Consider the following 24,821-nt stretch of genomic DNA (forward strand, 5'->3'; position numbering starts at 1 on the left):
CGCTTCCAATTGATAACATAGATTTTTGAATTCTTTGAGCAAAAATGTAATTGAGATCCACTGACCTAACCACGTGGGTTTCGACGCGCGGCATTTTGCCGTTGCGTCGGTACCCATTTTTGACGCCCGTATCAAATCCAGCCTACGACTGATAGATACACCAGAATCTCCGCGCATGCGTGCGGAAAAATACTCAGCTTGAGAGCCTGCTGTTTCATGTGACTGTTACACACTACCTGATCACTCTCCAAAGTGCAATATGGTATAATATATCTTGACAGGTATGTTGACAAGTTTCGAAGAAAGTAATAACGAATAACGCGACCAGTGACGCGTTCTATTCCGTACACAGACATTCATCGATTTGATAAAAGTGGTGTGACAAACATAGCTTGCTAAAATAGGTGTAATTTTTCAGTATCAGAATCTGGCTAATGTGGGCAACAACGTGTGTCACGTGGCAAGCATTCTTAACTGAAATATTCACCTGAGCACCTATTCCAAATTCGACGATGGCATCACTGGACGAAGGCCAATTTAGCGATGCCGATGAAGAAACGATGTATGTACATACAATTCATAGGTTTCATACTACATACATTTCAGGCATTGCGCGATATTGTGTCACGAAACTGAGTCTAACCAAACCTGGCTATCTTTAAGCGCGTATGAAATAACATTTTTCATTCCTTCCCAGAGAAAAAACGAAATGTGGAAAACCAATGATCATTCACGAATTGACCGTCACAGTAGGACAATTGCAAATAGACATCGAAGACAACACAGAATATGACTCTGAAGACGATTCATACGATTGGGATGTAGATGCTAGAGGCAATTACCAGTTGAAGAACAATAGTCGTTCAAATGGAACGGCCAACAGTCAGATGGCTAGCAATAAAGTTTCCAACTACCAGCCTACTGATAAATTATTTCGACGTTACTCCAATAAAATAAATGTTGAAAAATATGAGGGACCCAGTTTGCCCAATCATGCGGCTAATTTACTTATCGAAAGTAACAAACGCACTGAAAATGAACGGATAAGAACAAAAGACAAACATGACAGAGCAACGGCTGAGCAAGTTATGGATCCTCGCACACGTATGATTTTATTCAAACTACTCAACAGAGGTATAATCGCTGAAATCAATGGTTGTATTTCAACGGGAAAAGAAGCTAATGTTTATCATGCCACCTCTAAAACTGGTATTGAATTCGCGATAAAAATCTACAAAACATCAATACTAGTGTTTAAGGATAGAGACAAGTATGTAAGCGGTGGATTTCGTTTCCGTCATGGTTACTGTCGTCACAATCCACGTAAAATGGTTCGCACTTGGGCAGAGAAAGAAATGCGGAATTTATTGAGGCTCAGTCAGGCAGGAGTATGTGCTCCGAAACCAATTTTGTTGCGCAGCCATGTTCTCCTGATGGACTTCATAGGTAACGATGGATGGCCAGCACCAAAGTTGAAAGACGTTGAAATAAATTCTTCAAAGGCCCGCTCGCTTTACAGAGAATGTGTTGTGATGATGTGGAGAATATACAATAAATGTAAATTGGTTCATGCTGATTTAAGCGAATTTAATTTACTCTATCACAAAGGAGAGATTGTTGTCATAGATGTATCTCAATCAGTTGAACATGATCATCCTCATGCGTATGAATTTCTCCGAAAAGACTGCACTAACATCACAGGTAATCATCTTCAGCATTTCAGTGTCTTTGACTTTCATAAGTAAAATTAATATTTTGAATGTGCAAGTAAATTTTCTCGTTTTCTCAAATGATTGTATATGCAAACTGATTCTTCAGAATTCTTCAAGAAACATGGAGTTGCAGTTATGACGATGAAGGAATTATTTGACTTCATCACAGATCCTAATATAGTGGAAGATACGATGGATGAGTACTTGGATGCGTTAGCAGAACAAGTTATGCTAAGAGAATCAGAGGAAATGGATCCCAACAATCAAATAGAAGAACAAGTGTTTAAACAAACATATATACCTCAGAGGCTCAATGAGGTATAAATAACCATTAGTGATTGAAATATTCTTAATATATCCAATGACCAGAATATTTAAGCCAATACTGTTGCTCTCAATCTTGCAGGTTGTTAACATTGACAAAGATATATCTGAGGCTAATACCGGAGAGCAAAATTTGTTGAGGAAAACCGTGTATGGACTGAGCATTGATTTACCCAAAGTAACAACTGTCACCTCAAAAATTATTTCAACCAAAAGTCACGACGACAGCCATACCGAAGAAAGCGGAGAGGATGAATCTGAATCTGATTCAGAGTCACAAAATAACGATGAATCGAAATTTGTCAATTCAGCTCGACCACGAGACGAAAGTCCTGACAGCAAGAAGGTGAATGCATTTGATTCGTGGGCGATTTCTTCATCTATGATTAATTTATCCATTGCTAATGCACAAATAATAGTGTACCTGAATATCGTATATGACCAGTCATGAAATATATGAGAAAATTGAAAATCGACGTTGCACCTTACGCACGTACAGCTCATCTTTACAATATCTGGATACATTTTTTCACATTCTCACCGTTACATGATACTCGTGCTTCAGGTTATAAATAAAAAATAACGAAACTACCTAGATGATTTCTAATTTAATCATGTTCACCAATGTTCCAGGCACGAAAAAAAGCTATCAAAGAACAACAAGCAGAAAATCGTAAGAAGAAAACCAAGAAGCATATAAAAAAAAGAAAAGAAAAGATAGTGAGAAAGAAATAGACACTAAATAGATCCTTGTAGAATGTTTGATTCTAGTAATTTAGGATTGGCTCAGAATCTCGCGTTGTATGAATACATTATGTGAAATGATTTAGGTTACAACGAGCATTTTAACCTTATTTAGGTGATGCCTTTCGGACTTAACAACTACGTACACGGAACCGAAGGTAAACGATGAACTGAAAAAACCAGTCTTTATTGAGTAATTTATAAAACAACAATACTTTTGAAGCATCCCATTTCAAAAAAATGTACTATGTTACTTTTTTTTAAATACTTATAATAAATTTTTGTTTAATATTAAAATTTTTCGCTAATATTTACATTTTAGTGCTGTCACATACTGAGCACATAGATATAGTCATACAGCTAACATAGTTTGAAATAATGGTGTCCAGAACTTTCCCAAGTATTGATTATTACTATAATACCCACCTATTAAATGAATGAAAACTGGAAGATAATTGTAATTCTGTGAAAGTAGAAAATACGGCAAGATCCTTCATGTTATTAAAAAACTATAGTTATAACTAGAAACAACAGAAAATAGAGAAAACGCGATTCCTTTTTTACAATCATAGGGCCTGTTGTAATAATCAGATACTCAAGTTCAATATTGGATACATGGGAACATAATATAATTTTCTCAGCACATCAGACTGTTCAATAACCAGAATATACCTGTATGTCTCGCAAACCGGTACGTTGATAATTAGATAAATACATCTTGGAAAAAAAAACCGTCATAATATTTTGAACACAAGGGTACACATTTGAAAATTCATACACTAAGATGTGAATATGTACAACATAGGCCAGGCAGTAAATTTGATGATATTGAATGAATAACTCGAGATATTTATAGAATGACTACTAAGTTTTTTCAAATGCAATTTTCCTGGAATTAATCGATTTTAAGTAGTTGAAGTAGTAATCTAGTTCAAGTAGTAGTAGTATTTATACATGCTGTATACATACATATATATATATATATATGTACACACACGCACACATGTGTGTGTGTTGGTTTCAACTACTTGAAATAGTTTACCATTTCAAAAGTTATAATATTATTCTATTATATGAACAAAGATGGAGAGTAAAATTTGTTTCTCACAGCACATGTAATGATGAATGGAACAAATTTGGACACTCAGTGGATATCAAATAGAATTGTGTAATAGTGATATCGAAGCAAGTTTTCATCTGCTGACTGAACATTGCAGAACAAACGCCACAGAACAGTAGTTAAAAAACAGATATGGGAAACTTTTTCACTGTTTTACTGACTATTATAAAGAAATGTTACGGGGTACACTGTATTGACCAAATCTGGAATGTCTATCTACTGCCCTTACAGCAAAGTGATAATTGTTGCCTGGAGTGAACTCCTTGAGTGTGCAAGCCATTGGAAGTGGTAGGGCCCTTACATCTCCCACTTTCTTCCACAGATTTGAGTTTGGTACAGTCCCAGGTATCTCTTGGTATGCATATAGTTGATAACTAGCAATATCTGCATAGTTATCTGACTGCACCATATTCCACGATAAGACAATACCTGCATTGATATTTGCAAAATTGTATTAAATAATAACATACCAACTCCACTACTATCATATTATTTTTAATTACTACAATAATTACCAGGCAAAATGAATAAAAAAAAAATAAATGAGCTGGTTGTTGCTACATATAATTCAACTAAATTAAATTATGATTGTCATAGAATATAACTGTGTCATCCGGTGGCTTACCTTGTGTAACTTTTGATATTTTGAGGGACGGAGGTGGAGGAGGTAGTTTCCATCCATTTCTGTGTGGATAGTGTGGCGTATCGGGCAAGGGTGCTGGTGGTGGCTGTGATCAAATATAGTTTTTTCTCAAAGTATAGATACGCAATCGACTTACTAGTTGTAAAGTACCATAACAAAAGAACCAAAATCATTAAAAATGCAGCATAACGGAAAAGATGTTCAACATTGTTAACTAAAATAATACACTGAACCATACTCACATTTGAAGGTGAAGGTGGAACCGTCGTAGCTGCTGTAGTTAGTACTCTGACGGTACCATTGGCTAATGTTGATGTCCCTATGGGACATAAGAACTTTACAATCGATATAAAACCAAACTGCTCAGAAGGTTCTAGACTACATCAGAAACTCAAAACTCTAGAGTAAGAAACCTTTGTACCAAAGACATAAAGAACTGACCGTGCACATGATATCTCATTGCTTACCGAGCTCTCTTGTATAAAAAAGGAATTTAATTTTCAACACATCTGTACTCGTCTATTTGTCTCTGATTTCTCCAATGCATTAGAATAGCAAATAGTCAAAAATACTTTGCACTGGTCATAAATGTAATTTCTCTGTATCTGCTATCACGACGGCTTTCAGTGAACCAGTGCTTGGTACAATACGTCAGTGTCTCATAAAATATAAGATAATCACAGAATAACAGGTGTCAATTGTTCCAGCCAGAATGTTATTTTCACACTTACCAGCCTTGTAGGGTACATTTGGAAACTGGCCCCGTGTGGTGGATGTTACTGGCCGTACCTGAAACGTGGATCAAGTCCTTGTAACGTTCTTCATTACTTGGAAAAACGAGACTGCTACCAGCTTAATGGAATATTTTCTCTCTAGCAAGCTGTAATAAACTAAAAGCTAACCTGGTTTGGATTTGGTGCTATCAGTAACTGTCTTCCAGTTCCCAAACTTCCTTGCATTACATATGCCAATTTTGTTGCATTTATGTTATTCTGGAAACAAAATGATCAACGACTTAAAACATCATCAAAAAATTTTAGGAAAAAATAAATGCTAAGACCTTGACAACCTATAGAATACTATTGGATTACTCAACAGTCGTCTGTTGCTGTTGGATTTTGACTAATCATAGCAGATTTATTACTCACAACAAGAGCCGTCGGCGTTGGTTGACTAACAGACTGTACTACTCTAATATTGGCAGCCTGTGTGGTGATCGCAACGTTTGGAGATAATGTGGTTTGTACAACCCTTTGATATCTGGTATGGGGAACCTTCGGTCCAATGGAAGATGTAATTGTTGCAACCATTGGTAGTACACCTGATATAGTACCACTAATTGCTAGAATGGGACATTTGATAAGCTTATGAAAGAAACGTTACTCGAATGACTGATTTAAAGGTTTTGATAATGAAACGTTCCCTACGTTTATTCTTGTCCTCTTCTTCTGTGAGATCAATCAAATCACTAGAGACAGTACTCTGATTGTTCGGGACTGTTGATTGCCGGTTTGTGTGATTTGAAATCTTTCCATTTACTACAATATTTTTTATCTAAAAATTACACATATCGAATAAATATCATATCATTTGCAAAACCTTCTCAAGGTATTGCAAAAACAATGAGCAATATATCTGAAATACAAACATACTTTAGCGGCAGTTGGTTGAGGAGAAATTGCACTTGGCAAAACCTGTTCTTTGCTGGTGTTAGCAGTTGATAACTTGGGCGACGTGTCCACTGGTTTGGCCAGAACAAGGGCCGCTTTTGGCATAGCTGTGGATATTTGAGGTTGAATTGGTATTGGAACATTTTTGGTGACTTCTATTCTTCGAGGGGATCGTATTTTAATACCACGTCGTGGGACTGTTGTAGTCTTGTTATTTTCAGGCTTAGCCAGTTTATTACCTCCGTTCACAGTAACAGGATTTGGCACATTGCTCTTCGAAATATTATTAGAAGATAAAGACCTCAAATTCTGGATACCTTGTTCCTACATACAATTGTAAAACATTAAAATTGTAAAAAAAAAAAAAAAAAAAAAAAAAAAAAAACTTCATTGTACTGTGGTCAGTATATATCGATATAATACCATGTATAAGAAATCATGGGATTGTTATTTATGATGACTAGATGTATAGTAACTAGATAAATACAGTTTTCCCAATAAAACAAAGTATCGTAACTATAAGAACAAAAACTAGGATTACCGATATGAAATTCACTTGCAGTCCAACAGATCTATTGATTTTTATGGGTGGCATAGGCTTGTCATTGTTGGCCCGACGGTCAGCAGCATTGCGATTGAGGACCATGTCAAAATCATTTATTTGCTTTGTCAACTGTTGACAGCGGATACGATTGGCTTCTTGATTGCGTTCTGATATGCGCGCTTGTTCTCGTAATTTTCCAATTTCACTTTGCATTGTTAGAGTTTCTACCAATTTTTGTATTATAAGTTCTTCCAATTCCTGTTCACAAATATGAACTATTAGGTGAGAAAGTACGAGTACTATCCTTTGAAAGATGCTGAAATTAAAATAATATTATACCTACCTCACGTTTCAATTTTGTCAACCTGCCCTTCATATCTCTTTGGAAAAATTTTCTTACATAACAAAGATTTTTCGGTGATTCATCACTTTTTCCTGCAGGCAAAGCATGTATTTCTTCAACGGGCGACATCAATGTATTTTGACTTCTGAGTTGCTCCGCAGAAATATCTGAATTTGAATCTGGAGCAATTTTCATTTTTTTATGAATCAATTTATCGTTTTCCTTTTCACTGTCTGTCAAATTACGTTTCATAACCAGCAATGGTTCTGACTGTAGATTATCTTGAAGTTTTAATGAGTTTTTTTCGGTTGACTTTCGTACAGAATTATGATCTGATTCATCACTAGATTCACTATCCACCAATTGATTCCTAACTGTTTTTTCATTGCTATTTAATGTTTTTGGTTTCTGTGAAATATGTTCAACTAACTCAGTTTCTTTGTTGTCTGAACTGAATTTCCTTTTATTTTTAGCTGGAGCACTAATTTTACATTGCTTGTTCTTATATTCACTACTTTCCTCTTCTTTCGCAAGTTTATCTGAGGCTTGCTCAGCCACTTCCTGTTCATTAGACAACGAAGTATCGTCTTTTATTTCCTCTTTAATATTCATGTCATCCTTATTATCTGATTCATGTTTTTCACCACTGTTAACCACTTCATTTGTTGTTTGTAGCTCCTCATTTTCGATACTTTCTTTCTCTAGCTGTTCTGGCATTGGTTCTGTGGTTGACTGTTTCTCTGGGGCCCATAATTTGCTAGAGGTTGCATTGGGCTCATCAGTTTTAGGCACCTTCAAAGAATCACCAACTTCATTTCTTTGTTCGAATGTTTCACATGCATGGTTGTTGGTCTCAACTTCTTTTTGAATATCACCTGCTGTATCTGCTCCGACATCACTATCTGATTTGATTTCAAGCAGTTTGTTACCTATGTCCATTTTAATTGTCTCTTTTAATGAATCAGAAGAATCAAGATTGTTATTTTGGGTCACAGTCTTATCACTCATAGCAACACCATTCTTCGACTTCGAAGAAGTTGTGGACTCAGTATTCTCAAGGGACAATGATGATGTAGTACGTTTAAAATCAGAACTATCCTGGCTTGACGATGATGAGAAATTCTCTGTAGCCTGCATGTGTTCATTGTCAGGAGCAATAGGTTCATTCAACCAGTCGTCAGAAGTAAATCTTAAATCGCAGTTGTGGTTGGTTGAATTTTTATTGTTTACCAAATTGGTGTAATTTTTGTCAGCATTTTCTAGACCTCCACTACCATTAAATGAAGCTTGATCAAAATTTAGGTGACTGCATTCCTTGGATAATTCATCATTAACAATGGACAATGTATCATTGTTACTGGCAACAGGAATTTGTAATCTTTCTTTGGAATTTAAATTAGAGGACGAGAGAGCTCTGGGTGGATTTGTACTACTGTCGCTAGCACCAACTTCAAGAGGTGCTTGTTCCGTAGAATTAGAAAGGGCAGGCTGATCTGGTTGAGAAAGGTCAATGTTTACATTCAATTTCGGGCTTAACTTCAGTTCAAAATTGGCAACCTCTTCTTTGACTACTTTTTTTTGTACCTGCCGAAAACTACGAGGGACACACTTTCCCATAGAGTTTTTCCAATGGTTTCCATGTTTTCGAAATCCTGACGGCCTTCCAAAATTGTTATGATTATTTAAGTAAAATTCACTCCTATAGATACTCGAATTACTGTGATAGTGCCGTGATTGAAAAGTATGACCTGGAAAGGGGCGTTTATTTGTCTGAATGATATTATTCAGAGAATGCACTTTTCGGTTTCCGCCACGCCACATTTTTTTCTTATTATTTTCACTTCTGTTGCGTACTTCATTTAAAATTTCATTATTTTGGTTTGACTTCAGAAGTTCTATATTAGAGGCAGATTCGCATGAGTTATATGTTGAGTGTTCTGCTGCATCAAGTGGAATTTTTTTGGTTGAATTGGTCAAGCCTGTAATCATAATATCAAATTCTTAATAACGCTATTTAATATGCAAACTTATGAGAAACATATTCAGTGTTTAATTACACTTCTCATAATCATATAACTTTATCAGGGCATCCAGTGAAATTTTGCTCTTTCTAAAGTGGAACATGGTATTTAATAGTCATCACATTGGGAAAAAGAAAATTTCGACCATTCCTCGTGACCAACTGTCAAATGTGCTCAATTACATGTCCCTACTTTACAATAATATGTTTGGATGGAGAGTCACTCTCAATCAAAGTTAGAAATGCAGACAACGATCATCTTTATTCAGTATCGAATACTGAAGATTTACAACAACTAATGGCAGAACCAGAGGCAGTGGAATAAAATAAATAGGTCCTCATATTTAACCGGTGTCAAATTATACTGGTCATTTAGGAAGATGATCAAAAAATTAATTCATATCGGATAGAAACAACACCGAATATTGTGGGATTGGCACCAAACCTTTATCTACGAATGACCACATCCCAGAATTAAACACCTACGGTATGAGCAAAAATAGACACTCGAAATTTCACTTATTTGAAATCCCAAATTGCCACATGCTTGGTCACCGGACGCCCTGCTCCACGCAAACCATACATGACATAAAATGCAGTCGATGGACTAAAGGGATCAAGTCTACAACTGAAATTAGGTTCGTCGAGTATCACAAATGTTACTCTGCTACAATATTAAATTTCCAATGGCAATCAAGGATAAAGAAGAAGAAACAATCTGGTCAAAAATCACAGTTCGAAGACAGGTAGATAAAAAATTTGAACACACCCGTAGTTGTATCCTGAGAAGTCATTTGTTCAGAACTAATACACAGTGCAGCTGGTTTATTTGATGAAACAGTGTCACTAATATCAGCTTCATCATCTGAGAATCTTAACCGTAAGCTGTCATCAGAAAGAGTGTCTTCGTCTTCTGGATCCTGATTTGATTCTTCCAATATTTCGTTTTCGGTTAATCCATCTTTACAATTTGCCACATTGCTACACAAAAGCTCTGAGTGATCATTTCTTTCTTTTATATTATATGACGATGTCGTACTTGTCGCGTCCATAATTATCGGGCAGCTTGGTGATATCATGTCATACTACTTCCATTTAGCGCAAAAGTTCAATACAACTCTGTGAAGTAATTCAAATTCGTCAACTTCATCATCCTGCTTTCTGAGACCTATAGATAACTGTAGCTCGCATGCAACTCTGACTGTGGTCTTATAGACCATTCCATTGAAATATCTCACAATATTGAAATAGTTTTCTACTTATGCAATCGCGCATGAAACTTTTCCCACTAATGCAGATGGTATCGTTCGTCTAGCAAATGGACATTACTTTTATCTTTCAGTATATGCATAAACATTTGTATGCAACCTTGCCAAGGCACCATTTAATTAAAACTGAAATTGTTCTATATATTTAAAATCGCTTCATCACTGATCAAAAATAGAGCAGCGAAGTCTCTACTAAGAACTAATGATTAGGAATACCAATAATCTTTAATTGGATATACATACGCAGAGTCACCCAATGTTTTTATTCTACCATAATCTTAGCAAATCTTTGCCATTCATCCTGAGATGATTATATTACAGGTCTAGTCAGATGGAATTCTCGTAATATATTGCGTGTGAAGAGTACTACCATTTCTTATGAAACACTATCGCTATAAGTACCCCAACTACCAACAAGGTCACTTCCACTTTGACCTATTATCTGAACTTTGGCATACATATGCAGAAATATACTCATACCAAGAAGCTGACCAATATGCAACAAATAAAAAATTTGCAACATATGCTTGTGGAGTCATTTTCGCAGATTACCGATATCACGTGACGTAATGCGCATGCGCGGTAATATTATTCGATTGTTTTACCGGAAGTAGACGACAAATGTATCTGCACCAAGGTATGAATCAATATCGCGTATACGAGATACAATTATTTCTGAGTACCTGACGGCAGACATTGGGATACAGTCCAAAAACGATGGTACAAGATTATTAGAATTCTACTGGTTGCGGAAAACCAGTTGGATCGAACAGAAAAACAAACGGAAAATTGCACCCTCATACCATAATTACCAGCTTTGACATTGCTGAATTTTTACACTTTTGGTCCCGTGTTCCAGGCGTATCAACGAGATATTTTGCAACATAATTTCGTCCCAAATTCCAACATGGCGGTACATGTATAATATTTCTGCGTGATGTAGGAACGCAACCCTAACCTTAAAATGGCGATGCAAAATTTTCAGGTCATACAGTCTACGAGTCATTCAAAGTGATGCTAGTTAACATTCCAACTGATCCTACGTAGTCTTCGCTAGGAGGTGTATAAGTCAAATGATAAAAAAATGCTTACAACCAGTCGATGATCGAAGAAGAACCACGGTTTCGAACGATGCTCTCTTTGTGGTTGTATTTCAACGCCGCAATTTAAACAAGTGAAAGCTGCGTTGTCAGATCTCCAACTCTCAGCATCTGTGATTTTTGAGAACTGGAATTTTAATGTCAAACCTTTACGGTACAATCCGAGATTTCTCACCAGCAATATATCACCAACAGGTTCACCGGTGCTTTTTCATTATGTTGAATTTTTATTGAAATTTTTCTGTACCAAAAACTGCATACAAACGTGTTTATGTACATATAGTATTGCTCAACGTCTTATTGCCTCGGACTAGCCTGCACAAAAATGGGGCATACACGCATGCGCGATGGTTCATCCAGTAACGAGTATACTGCTATGGCATATGTATCTGCTCTATCCAAAACAAGGTGGAAGTAGGTTTTTATGGAATTCCAACGAACCATACGCTGTATAAATAATTTTGAAAGGAAAAATATAAATGATTTCTAAAGAAGACGTCAACAAGAACTCGTATTATCAACAACATTGAACCGGCATCAAAAAGCGCTACACAGTTCTGCCCTACACTAGTTGATAACAATGAGAGATTTTCGTCAACAGCCATCAAGTATATTTTATCGATTTTCGCTGCGTACCTGATCATTATATCAAGTACTGCTGTGGTCGAAAGGGTATAAAAAAATGTATACTTTGTAATTTGACTTTTTTTTGTGCGGAACATTGAAATTTGAGGGAAGTCGACATAATAACTCCATCTTTAGTATACAGTGTGTTCCGTTATTTCTTATACAGCATATGTTCGTAGTAAGTCTATTGCATTCATCATAAACACTATACGATCATTGAATTTACAAGAGGTTTACAGAAATTTCAAAATGTAAATTCGTACGAAAAACATTGATTGTTACGTCGCTTCTGTAACTAAGCGGTTACAGCATCCTGACTTCGACTTACCATATCCAATTAAGATTAGTTCGAGAGAAAACTGCAATTTTATGTGAATTTTCACTCGGGAAAAGCAACGAAATCGTTGACATCTGAAAGTCACATGTTAGCATTTTGCAATCGGTACGGATCAATGTTTTCGGTTTAGTGTTTACGCATTACCTGACGTCACAACATTTAGTGACGCGTGCTTCATGTGTACCGAACCAAATATTCAGATATAACTTCGAGCCCCGGGTTTTAAAACATCCATGAGTACGAGAATATTGTGTACGGAGAATGTCAGCCCAGTATTCACTGATTGTGACATAGTATACATGTCGTATATTGACTGCCTAACGCTGTAGCAAAGTAACTTGCCAGAATATAAGGCAGCGTGTCGTGTAGTTTACTACGAGACAAGTATGAACCTTGGTACGAACAGTATTGGTGCCTTAGTATAGGCAACTTGCAATAATCGCTCGTTAGCATGAGCTCACAATTGGACTTGGATACAAAATCTGTATTCCGTTGTTGACCGTATATTTGAAAATCTATACCAGTAGTGGGACAGAGCTAATGACCAATCCGGGATTACGACAGAGACACATGATTGCTATGATGCAACTATTATGACTAATCTTCGACGTGACTCTTCCATAAGTCGTCTGCTCTTTGTAAATCAGAATGTAGAACATGGAATGGAAATAAAGCAGCAGTTTGTTTCTTTGCACAGTTTTGACAAACGCTCTGTTTATTTCAGTTTATATTATGCACGTATTTCTGCGAGCTTAAAAATACCAAATGAAAAGGAAAGTGGAAACAATATGCGTATGCACAGTTGATACAGTCATTTATATTGTTCACGATCAGAGGTTCATAAGTACACACAGCGTAGTGAAAGAGTAAAAAAGATCAAACAACAAACTAGATAACGAAATTATAAATAATCTGCTTATTGTACCTATATAACTTGAGTCGAGATTATTCGTGAACTGATCATATTATTATATATTACAACCTATGTATCTACACATGTACGTACGTGCACAGCTGCCCATAAGTAATTGTATCACGCGAAAAAGAATATAATATTATACAATGGATTCATCCTCCCATCGGCTTGGCGTTTGTATTAAATTGTTCCCAAACGAAATTTTCGTCACTCTCATCGTTTTTGTGAGAACCTCAATCAAATCAGTTTTTGTTCAAGTAATTGCAATATCTTACTTGCTACTCGGTCAATTACGTTCACTTACACGTACAGCTGACGAGAAGAACAATTATCCATAACAATCCTGGCTTTGCCAAGTAAAACGGTGTTTTAAATAAACGTGTTAAAAAAATGTTAGAACAAAATATACATTATTATATCTAATACAGTTATGTGTATTTCTCAAATAACATAAACTTGCCGCGGTTGTCCTGATTGGATATAAGCGACTTTACATAATGAGTTAAAAGTCTCGTATCGCTGAAAATATTTCCAGGGTTGGATGCAATCTGGAATGAGCAGAAAAAAATTTTAATACTGCAAATAATGAGACTTAAGGTTTTCATGCTGCTCTATAAGACGAGTTACCTTCCTTTCGATTTTGATTATTACATCGGCGTATGTTGTGACTCAGCTGTTATACGATTTATTGTAACACATGCCTTTTACGGTTAGATAATGACCAATATTTAGTCATGAACACAATTTGCTTTTGTCAGTAAATTTGTTATTTACATTTTTAACGTCTTTACACAATCCAGCTGATTGCTCTTTCTATCATCATCGTTTTTTTCTCATTTACTTTTAGCCTTTTCCTTTATGTTTTAACGTTTTTTCTGACGATGAGTCGATCTTCAGTATATGTATGTGATTCTTTTCTTCAATACCGTTGACTGTGCTTGTCAGACATTTTTCCGGAATATTTGCTTAATCTATCACTGTATTCGTCATCCTGATATTTATCGTCTGCTCTGTAGTGTATCTCTGGAGGCGAATTAATCCGCCTTTGCCAGTGCCACGACCAGTACAAGTCCTCTTGGTTAATATCCTTTGGATGCCTTGCATCTCGAAAGACATGAACACAGTAGAGTAGGCTACCAAGGAGTGTGAGAAATCCAAAGACTAAGAAAACTATCCCGAGAATCCTGTATATAAAATACATTCGTTACATGGTATACACAGTAAAAATGTCCAAATACATAAAACATTCTAAGGAATTGTACACCGTGAATATTTGATGAAGTGGACCCAGTCCGTTCGAGGTGACTTTATACCTCACATTGACTAATATGTATATTGAACCTGCCGTGTAGGTCCAGGGGTCTACTACAAGAAATATTTACTATATCAGCTGTCAAAGAAATTTTTCACATTGTGTTTCTGTACGCACATATAAAGAAATTCATGATGCGTTATCGCAATGATGACATCTAAGAATTAACACATGTCTACAAAGGTGTTTACACACGAAAATTGAAGTAAAATTAATGTATCCCGTCAATTCAAATTGCGTTAAAACGCCAGCTTCTAAAACAAGACAACTATATTCTGCTATATAAATATTCGCTTTTGTCGTTTTGCCTTGAATTGACGTAAATACGATACTGAAGTCAACATAATAACTTCACAACATTTGGTGACATTCGTACGGTTAAAACATCGATACTTACCATACGAATAACGGCTCGAAGAATTGAAGCACAATTACGAAACCCAGAGTAACGAGAATCAGACCAAGGTTTAAAAGCAACATCAGGCAACAGATGCCTTTGGTATTGGGGCAGAAGGGATTTGGTGCGGACATGGTTTCCATGACTAAGCCTCCTTTTCGCGAGGTGCGTGTTTTGGTTGTGGATATTCCGGATCTCCCAGATGGAGGATATCCGTAGCTACTAGGTACCTCGTGACCAACCTTTGCACTGGGCGCTAAACTGTACCGCGACCCTTGACTGTGGATGTTACGCTTTCATTTTTCCATGGCACCAACCAAGTTTGGCAGAACAATTACTTCATCAGATCAACAGGAGAAGCGAAGCTTACGGAACCTTTGCTTGACTAGCATTATATGAGCATATCGTAAATTAAATGTTAATTGAATGCATTTGTTAAAATATCACCTTATCTCGGAGGGTGCTTTGTAGGCGGCACTTGTTACGTAAATATCTGAATTGTTGTCATACAGACTACCATGGGAGGCACTTCGTGGAGTGTTTTTGTTCAATCGGTTCAGGGAATACGGCAAAGGTCCCGAAGCAACGGAGCTCCGATCATTTTGCGCACTCCGTGATCTCCGGTCGTGATTATCGCCTACAATTTTTTCGGATGACATCGTGGACAATCTTATTTCTGTAACAGAATTACGTTGTATACCCGTCAAATAATCTTCAACGACGATCGGTGTATCTTTTCAACACAGTTATACGACTTGCGATCTTACAAACGTAAGGAGAATGTGTTCGGACACACCTACGCGATTTTTGCTGTATATATGCACACGATGATGCGATTCGAGCCTTTTACGACTGTCTCGATGGCCTAGAAATATGTAGGCGCTAGGTGGGTCGAAATGCTACATTGTGTACACAAAGTACGGTATAAGTATGCAAAATTGGTGAGACTCAGTGCCCATGTGAGTGCTACAGGTGATAATTCATGGTGAATTTAAAGGAAAGTGACGATGGCCTTGGGTCCAAATAACTACTACTGGCGATTTCATTTTCTTCACGAATGCAAATTGAATGACTAATAACAGACTTTGTTAAGATGATTTTAGTTTTGATGGGCAGAAACCTATTCGAAGATCTTTCGAAAAAACCTTAATGCTGAGATGCGTGTGGTTCTACCAGCTGATTGAATTAAAAATACAAATTGCAAAAAATATTCGGCTATTCGTGAAATCGTTTGCAACCGTCACCCACAACTTCTGATAGTGTATTTTATTACGACGGTCAAAAAACGCACCTTGTCACGACTGATATTATTCGATGGAGTACGTAGCCACACTATACCATGCGCGCTCAGATTCTCCTCCGGTATATCAGTCGACAAATTTGAAATTCCACCAAATTCATGAAATGGTAGTAGATCCACGATGACGTGTTCTTCGCAGTTCTGTTACGACTCGGCTGTATAATCTACCTGTAGTAAAGGCGAAAGGTGTAGACCGTAGACTGCGGAGTGGAAACTCAGAGGACTCGGTCAAGTCCTGTTTACCGTGCCTCTCGCTGAACGACGAGGAGGTAAACCCCCTCCGCGGAGGTGGCTCGAGCAGGAGGGAGACCAAGGAATATAATACGTTTTTGCCGATCCAACAGCGCGCACACACGCATCATACGTGCACACATCCGATCGCGTTCGCGCAACGACACAAGTGCTCGAAATATCGATGACGATATACAGTCATCGATGCAGCGGATACATTCGATATAATTGGTGTATCGTTATAACATATGAATGAGGAAAACAATCAAACAACCAGATCGCACGTATACGTACTATTACAACTTGCTGTGGAGTAAACTAATATGTTGAATACGGCAACCGCTGAATACAGGTTTCTCTTTCTATATTGTGCAAGTGCTGAGCATAATAATTTACATTTGCACAACGTATAAGTCACGCCCAGTTGTTTATTAAACTTGGTGTAGAGTAGCAGAGAGGAACTCCCGGGTAAACGTCCGGTGGAGGAAGAAGACGTTTTCAGATTTTTGCACGCAACGCTCCGCGCCGCCAACGCCGCTAGCTATACGCTTTCTTTTCAACTAAATCGACGCAGAGCTGGTAAAGAGGTCAAAAATGCATTCTACCGCAGAAGCTCATTAAACCGTCTGCGATAAAGAGGCGTAGTAATAAGCATATATATTGGCGAGAAAGATTTAATCATCTAACCATTACCGTCGAATTTACCTACTATTATAGCGCACTACTTTTAATCAAGTACAGGCTTTATTTGCTCAATTTTGGATAAATATCATGCGAGATCAATGCGCAACTTACGAGATTTTATTTCATTTCGATCACTTGGTACCCAAATCACTCGACGTGTGCATTATGTACACGCAAGAGAAAACTCACGACACCGTATCAATGATACTTCGGGATCAGTTTGCAAGAATGAAGTCCATTCTAAGCTACACAAGTCTTTGTTTCTTGTTCTGTGACCTTTGTCACTCTGCCGTGATTACAAAATACTTACATTAGTCACATGCTAACGTCTCAGGGCGTTTACCGTGCCAACTCAGCGGATCGGAAAAAGGATAGACAGAGAAAAAAAATTTAGTCAATAAAGAGGGATAAGGCTAACGATCTTTTCTCTAGATCTCTAGAGCTGATAGAAAAACATACGATCGGAATACTTTTCCTTGTTAGTCAACATTGTGTTCATTTGTTCAACAAGTCATAACTGACTGGTCGCCATAGTCGCGATTTTCAGTGGTATTCCTGAAACGTGATCATGTTCATGCGTAAAAGATCGTCGAAGTCCACTAACTCGAATTCTGACAATGTTACGTAACCGCGTCGGTTGAAGTGAAAGTCATGGACAAGTTTCAAGTATCGGTAAAATTATTTATTCTTCCGGTATACAGACATGTCTATAATATATGAAAATAATATTTTGACAATCTCTACTTGAACAACGGACATGCATCAAGTTGAGATTCATGCTAAAATTTGTTTGTTAAAAAAATTAATAAATAAATAAAAAAGACGATCGTATTGGGAGACAGCAGAGTTCCACTCAGGTGAGCTTCATAGGGCTGCTCTCCTCCTACAATCTACCTTTTTACGATTTTTTTTCGGATATTGAACAATCTGATGACGTACATAAAGTTTAGGATATCTAATATAATCCAAGGCAACCCACTTATGGTCAAGTCGACCGATGAGGAAGCAGCAAGTGGCCGTTCGCTCTCTTTAGGTATATAACATGCATAATTATACATTTGTGATAACGTACGAGTATTTGAATGAGTGTTAGTTACAAATCGCGATGCCGAAACTAGGTACCGCGTAAAATAAGGAATAAGGTTGTTAAGTACCAACTACTAGTATAATATATATATATATATATATATACATATATGTATATATACATGTGTGTGTGTGTGTGTGTGTGTGTGTGTGTGTGTGTGTGTGTGTGTGTAAAAGCAACGATCGTATACAAGAGTGATCGAAGAAATTATTTCATAAGTCCCTTGGCTTTGAATAGGTCCCTCATCAGCCCCTTGAGGCAACGAATCTCCCGCTGAAGATCACCAACTTGGCCCTGCAGTTTCTCATTGTAATTAGTCAGCTCCTGTACCTCCCCCACGATCTCTTTTATTTCTTGCTTTTTCTTTTGTCTGTAACGAGTTGCTGCGTTCTTATTCTGCTCTTTTTTGCGGACCTTTCTATCATCTGACGGTGGACGGGAGTAAGGTTTGCGATAACGATTCTTCGACACAACAGGTGTTGACGTGGTAGAAGGTGTAGCTTCGGGTGTCCACAATGGATCATCATTGGAATCCTCCTCAAAAGATACACAACTCGTGTCAGAGCTAGTGGATAGACTTGATGATGATATATTCTTGGCACATGAGCGAACTATTTCGTCGACTGCTGCCAATTCGCTTGCGACGTCCCCCAGTGGTTCAAGAGAGATGTTCTCAGCACCCCATTGCGACAATGGGGCGACACTGGGTAAGGATGGAATTTCTTGAAATTGGTCCTCGGGTTTGACCACAGAAACGCCCTGAGTTTGAAAAGTTGGTGATACAGATATCAGTATTTTGGAATTTGTTGTGTTGTAGAATTTAGCAGGAGGTGACTGTGGTGGAGTCAATGCTGTGACAGGAGCTTGGTAACAGGCCTCTACATCACCCAGTACACTTTCAAATTCCTGTAGTAGGGTCCGAGTTGTTTCTTGTTGCTGCAACTGCGTTTGCAACTTTATTGTACCTGATGGTAGGATGGGCTGGCTGATCCCATAGTCCAAAGGTGATAGTTCTTCGAATATTGGTAGATCAGTTTTCTCTTCAAGCCAGTCAGCAGAGGGTTCTGTGGTGAGAAAATATAATATCCCATAAATACAAAATGGATTTAAATATATATTTTCATGCTGTAGATATTCGCACGGCAATGGGCGATGGTGTCATTGTGTATGAAAAGAAAAATGGACGGTAATAAATATCGCAAAGCCTCAAGTACAACAACAGGGATTTCAAATGACCGTCTGACGAATAAAACTCAAGTGTTGCAAATGAAAGAATAACATGATAGAGATTACTGTACCTCTAAAAAGAATTATCCACAGAATCCCATTGATATAATATAAGGTCCAAATAATAAATAAAATACTACATCCTTTAGAAAAAAATTGATCATCTCCATATCAATTATTTCCAGTTTAGTGACAAGCCTCTTTTTTCTGTCAGAGGTGATTCAACCATAAGAGAAATGTGATAATTTTTTTTTTTTTTGGCAATTCTACATGGGTTTTCAAGGTGTTGACCATTTTGTTCAATTTATAGCAGTATCTTATTCTTGTATTTAATTCATTCCTATTAACATAATTTCACTACTTTCACGTAAGTTTGAATGTGTGCTGTGTATGTGCATGTTTTGATGCACACCTAATACTATGGGCCACCCATCTGTCCATCAATCTATCTCTATATTTCTATCCATCTATTTATCCATCTGAAGGGTACCTTTCCCTGGTTTGAATGTGTTAACGTTTACAGTGAAGAAATATACATATATATGGCATTCCAGGGACACTGAATAACAAGTAGCTAGAAACTTGTTCATATTTTTATAAAAACTTAAGAATTCTAAACAGCATAACCAGTTAGAATTAAATATACCTATGTATTAAACTGATAGATGAATAGATTTACTACTATTTTAGTCGTAGAAAATATTCTATTCACATTGTAAATATGTGAGGATATTTTTTGCAGACAGTACTATTATTAAAACAAATACAAGTAGCTGCCATCAATTTGGTTGTAGGTTGTATGGACAACGGGAAGAAGATATAAGAAGTGTTTTTCATAGCAGTTTGTTTATTTGATCATTGTATTGCAAATATATGAAGAGTAGAGCAAGTGCATCAGTGCCAAGAGAATAGCAATGATAGTCATATTCAGAAAATGTGAAGTACAAGATATTAGAATTTGACAACAGCTACTGGGTAAGGTTTGTTGTTCAATAAATAACACGTTAGATATATATTTCAAGTAGGATGTACTTTCTATTATGAATTGGTATTTGACTAGACGAACTCCATTCATAGAGATAGAGATTAATTTATTTGTTACAAAGTCAGATAATATTTAACCTAAACTCATCAGATTTCTGAACAACCAACATATTGTTGATTTTGCTAAGAGCTCGTAAACAGTGACCATAGATTCCGAGTTAGAGGAAATACAAAAAAAAATGTCTACGACAACCGCCAAGTCCCTGACCTACTTTCAAATGAAACTTTGCTTCATATTGCTTTTTATACTGATTAACCAGGGAAATAATCTCAACTTTAATAACAGGGGCATGAGAGGTCAGATAAGGAAGTTTTTGCAGCCAAAACAGTACTTAGAACGATATAATAAAAAAGGTGTTTCGAGACCATATGGAAATTGATCTATAAAATTATTAGTATAAAAAGTGGTCATTGGTATATATAGGAATTCAAAAAGATTTTGCTGATGCATAAATAAAATAATTATATCTTTACTATTACGATAGATAATGTGACAATGTGTTGTGATGTGTGAGAATAATGAATGGGTCAAGGAAGTCAAGTAGGTAAATGTGAAGGACAGCTCGTTCAAATCACTTATATTACAGCTTACAAAATTGTTAATCGGAACATAATAAAATCTCGCGTTTACGCAAAACATTTAGTCTATCGCAGGATCAACAGAATAATCGAGACTACCAAGAATTCCTTAGTAGTCTATCTGATGGTAAATATAACTGTACAATGGTAAAAATGAGACGTTTATATGCAATGAATGTGTATATAATCACTGTTTGTCTTAAACATTTAGTACAAATATAATACGAAACATACCACGGAAGTACAAGGTAGCCATAATTTGAAAGGGTTCGTTGTTCCTGGAGATTCAGAAAGATGACAAGCAGGTAATATGGCAACAGGGTTGAGACTTAAATTCTTTATTGAGATTGTCTTGTGTCGTGAGGGATGGAAGGAGGCAATTACACTATTTGATGGTCGTAATAGAATCTGTATGCCAGCAGCAACAATTCAGCGTCTTTTGACTAATTTCTGAGAGTTGACGATGATTTCCCTGTTCCACGTGTAATGGTACGTGAACTGCATGCTATTGTATAACATTAGCATGCGCCAACATCGAGAGGCAGAGCCTATGTCTGATTTTCCTTTTAAAACTGCCAGTATCACCAAATCCAGATCAATGTAGGGTCAAACAACGTTCAACTCTTGCCTTCTAGTAGATATTCAAACAGAGTCAAACATAACTTTAGCACAAATTCCTGTTGAACATGTATCTCGTATTTTGCGTAAAGTCTTACACGTTGTTCTACTAGCACATTATCAGGACAAGCACTATGTCTCTGAACATGGACAAACACTATGTTTTTGGATCGAAATATGGTGGTAAAAGTTGTGTGGGGTAAATGAATAACTGTGCAAAAAGTGCCGTATGTTGAAGAACTGCGTTCACAATATTGAATATCGGGTGTAAGTTATGCTGCTGGAGAAACCAATAGACACACCACACCAGGCTTACACAAAGTCACTGAGGCAAAGAGGAGTGGGACGTGTATCATGTGGCCTCTACACAGGAGACTCGCATACTTATCTGTGAACTTTCCCCCCTCCCGTTTCTTTATTGCCTCCATCTCCCCTTCCTTCAGCCTCTTGCCCTCACTTCTGCCAAGCTGGCTATATAAAGGCTAACCAGTTTGTTCCACTCTCCACTTTTCCCAATTTTGTTTTTTCCCATATTTTTATTTTTCAGTCAAATTGAAATCATATAGGTGATGTGTGAAAAAAAAAAAAATTAACCTCATGTCATATAAATGATTCAGAGCTGTAAAGTAAAATTAGAGATAGTTTTGACAAAGAACGCTGATTGAATTGAAGCCATAGTAATAAATGCTACGGCAAGAGATTCCCATTTAATCATTAGAAGAAATACAATATGAATTAGAAATATCATTTCTCCTTACTTCTTGCCATGCTGTATGAAGGGAATGGCGCAATACTGTCTGCGCAGATTTCAAATATTTGTGCTGCACTTAAACATATTATGTGTATTGATTGGATACCTAGTGATGGATATTGGTTGTCGGATTGTTTACTTATACTCAACATGGTTGAAATTTATTTACTAACAAATTAAAGTGTCTGGTTTGAATAAGCATAGCGTCATTTGATTGATGAAATGCAACGTAGGCAAAATGAAAAAAAAAGGCAGTGAAAGTTTTTATACAGTTGTAAAAATAATCAAAGATATCTTTCGTTATCTTCCAACAATTACCTTCTTTGATAAATTCTTCCAGTTGTTCTAAGAGTTTAGTAGCCACTTGCGCTCGTGATGTTTTCTCGTCCTCCTTTTCCGCCTCTTCCTCGTACATGACCTCTTCCCCATTGTTGCTGAGATTTTCGATGCTATCAAAGCTCAGCCAATCATTGAAAATGTCAGGGGTAGAAGTTTCAATGGGCGAAACACGGGAATTGGGTGAAGCCGGTGATGAGGGCTCCGCCTTCAATACCCAGATTTTCTGATATTGATCGGTAGACATTGTTGGTATTTATCCGATCAAAAGATATGCTTGGATTATTATAAGGAATTTGAGTCGTCTTAGCGACGTCGCTTTTGTTGAACGCCATGTCGGCCCTGTAAATAATAAATGCGTGTCAATTTAGCTTGTAAGTTTCTCTAGATTGGCAGTCACTTGCAAAATGATTTCGTTCATCTGTTCACCACGCCCTCATCATGCAGATTTGGCGAAAACCAATTTGAGTCATTTGGCCACGGTGATACTTTTACTCACATCAAGAGAACACTCAATCTGATCCAAATAATTTTCATCACAGGTGTCAAACCGAATTGGATATATTCAATGCAATAACAGATGAGATGGAATAAACGAATCGATGATTCGTTTTATTACTAAACTGAAGTGTTCTCCAAACTAAAATGCTTAATTAGCTCCAAGAGTTTATCAACCAGGATTTCAAAATTGGGTAATACTTGAATTTGTAGCATGGAAAGCGTGCGATTTCGCAATCTGAGGTAACGTTCACCAAATGGAGGGCATGGCGGTTCTTTCTCAAGTACCGTTTGATGTGAGCATCTGTATCGCTGATGTTATAAAGCAGATCAAATAAACAGAATGAAAAATATAGCAACTTACCCCATGGTTATTATGATGTGATGGCACACTTGCGTGTGCAAAGTCGTTTACCGACTAGAAACTCATCTTCACCCCTTTTTTAATAGAGCCAATAATAACGATGTCTTCTTTTCTGGTTTCATGGATGGAGAATGACTGATTTCTACGAACGATGAGTCAATGAATTTCATGGTATATAGAGTCGACTCCTATTCGGACGGATAGTTACCATGAAATTGAGTTCGCTATTCGGTCGACAGATGTCGGAACAAGGGACTATATTCACAAAATTCATACTACTGGACGCTGCGCGCCAAGCTGTGGGTAAATTCAAACGCTTATTTTCAACTTGGACATTCACCGAAATATTTGGGGAGCCACGGATAGAATGAAACGAAGGAGTACACGATCACAAGTTGTTTCTTATCGGATTTATGATGATTGTCTCGCAGTTTCGACCATTCACTTTACTTCACAACTATAAATAGATCGTTACATGCGTGGATGAATAAAAAATGAAGTCGACTAGCTCGTGTGCTTACTGGAGGTAAAACAAACTTCTATGGCTATGATGCCTGGACGCTTGATCGACGTTGTTCGCTATAATCGACTGACGTCGCACAGCTTTTATGCTATCAAAAGATAAACAAGGACGAGATAATGTGCACGCAACTGTCAACGCAGCGCGCTAATTCGTCGATCAGAGTATAAATTTGACATTGAACGAAGATTAACTACGCGGATTCAGTTTGGAATCCCGTAGCTCGTAACCTTCCAACACCGGCGCGGAATGTAAATATTACCACACAGCCGCTCCTTTGCAAACAGAACGCCCGCTTATGCCTCACGTATACGTACAACCGTTGAATTATACTCAAGGTAGTTCGAATCCATTACCACGCGGGCTGTACGCGTATCAAGGATGAACCCCACAGGTGCGCAAGGAGCAAGACCGCTGACAAAATCAGTGCGTATAGTATGAATTACGGTATGCACAAGGATGTGAGATCCTAGCTGTAATAGATTGTTAAAGATCACCTCGATAT

The 24,821-nt window shown here is 37.2% G+C and overlaps 4 protein-coding genes across 14 annotated transcripts; 1 reads left to right on the forward strand and 3 right to left on the reverse strand.

Moving 5' to 3' along the window:
* Positions 1-124: 124 nt before the first annotated feature.
* On the forward strand, positions 125-3,496 carry LOC124175550 (serine/threonine-protein kinase RIO1). 2 transcript variants are annotated; one of them, XM_046555927.1, is made up of 6 exons: positions 125-281; positions 419-562; positions 698-1,701; positions 1,819-2,030; positions 2,119-2,382; positions 2,670-3,496. In XM_046555927.1, the coding sequence occupies exons 2-6, from the start codon at positions 513-515 to the stop codon at positions 2,769-2,771; spliced, it is 1,632 nt and encodes a 543-aa protein (XP_046411883.1). In that variant the 5' UTR covers positions 125-281; positions 419-512; the 3' UTR covers positions 2,772-3,496. The 2 variants fall into 2 exon arrangements, with proteins under 2 accessions (XP_046411883.1, XP_046411884.1); XM_046555928.1 differs by having other exon boundaries at positions 189-562.
* A 561-nt stretch (positions 3,497-4,057) lies between these two features.
* LOC124175549 (activating transcription factor 7-interacting protein 1) lies at positions 4,058-11,807 on the reverse strand. 8 transcript variants are annotated; one of them, XM_046555922.1, is made up of 13 exons: positions 11,481-11,806; positions 11,201-11,346; positions 9,890-10,239; positions 7,101-9,079; positions 6,755-7,015; positions 6,196-6,537; positions 5,971-6,097; positions 5,692-5,885; positions 5,446-5,535; positions 5,275-5,332; positions 4,786-4,862; positions 4,526-4,628; positions 4,058-4,329 (listed from the first exon to the last, which is right to left on the reverse strand). In XM_046555922.1, the coding sequence occupies exons 3-13, from the start codon at positions 10,197-10,199 to the stop codon at positions 4,064-4,066; spliced, it is 3,807 nt and encodes a 1,268-aa protein (XP_046411878.1). In that variant the 5' UTR covers positions 10,200-10,239; positions 11,201-11,346; positions 11,481-11,806; the 3' UTR covers positions 4,058-4,063. The 8 variants fall into 8 exon arrangements, with proteins under 8 accessions (XP_046411878.1, XP_046411876.1, XP_046411875.1 ...); XM_046555920.1 differs by having other exon boundaries at positions 11,192-11,346; XM_046555919.1 differs by lacking the exon at positions 11,201-11,346 and having other exon boundaries at positions 11,481-11,599; positions 11,664-11,804.
* A 1,442-nt stretch (positions 11,808-13,249) lies between these two features.
* On the reverse strand, positions 13,250-16,640 carry LOC124175557. Of its 2 annotated transcripts, XR_006869195.1 has the most exons (5): positions 16,369-16,640; positions 15,525-15,753; positions 15,078-15,356; positions 13,996-14,552; positions 13,250-13,916 (listed from the first exon to the last, which is right to left on the reverse strand). XR_006869195.1 is itself a non-coding variant. In XM_046555944.1 (4 exons), exons 2-4 carry the CDS (start codon positions 15,734-15,736, stop codon positions 14,288-14,290), a joined length of 756 nt encoding a protein of 251 aa, XP_046411900.1. In that variant the 5' UTR covers positions 15,737-15,753; positions 16,369-16,640; the 3' UTR covers positions 13,250-14,287. The 2 variants fall into 2 exon arrangements, 1 of the variants encoding a protein (XP_046411900.1); XM_046555944.1 differs by having other exon boundaries at positions 13,250-14,552.
* Positions 16,641-17,959: 1,319 nt separating this feature from the next.
* LOC124175555 (activating transcription factor of chaperone) lies at positions 17,960-23,953 on the reverse strand. Of its 2 annotated transcripts, XM_046555938.1 has the most exons (4): positions 23,797-23,953; positions 22,917-23,276; positions 18,551-19,443; positions 17,960-18,520 (listed from the first exon to the last, which is right to left on the reverse strand). In XM_046555938.1, exons 2-3 carry the CDS (start codon positions 23,179-23,181, stop codon positions 18,587-18,589), a joined length of 1,122 nt encoding a protein of 373 aa, XP_046411894.1. In that variant the 5' UTR covers positions 23,182-23,276; positions 23,797-23,953; the 3' UTR covers positions 17,960-18,520; positions 18,551-18,586. The 2 variants fall into 2 exon arrangements, with proteins under 2 accessions (XP_046411894.1, XP_046411895.1); XM_046555939.1 differs by lacking the exons at positions 17,960-18,520; positions 22,917-23,276; positions 23,797-23,953 and adding an exon at positions 21,464-21,843 and having other exon boundaries at positions 18,527-19,443.
* Between the last annotated feature and the right edge of the window lie 868 nt (positions 23,954-24,821).

This window comes from Neodiprion fabricii, chromosome 2, assembly GCF_021155785.1.
Source record: "Neodiprion fabricii isolate iyNeoFabr1 chromosome 2, iyNeoFabr1.1, whole genome shotgun sequence".
Classification (NCBI taxonomy): domain Eukaryota; kingdom Metazoa; phylum Arthropoda; class Insecta; order Hymenoptera; family Diprionidae; genus Neodiprion; species Neodiprion fabricii.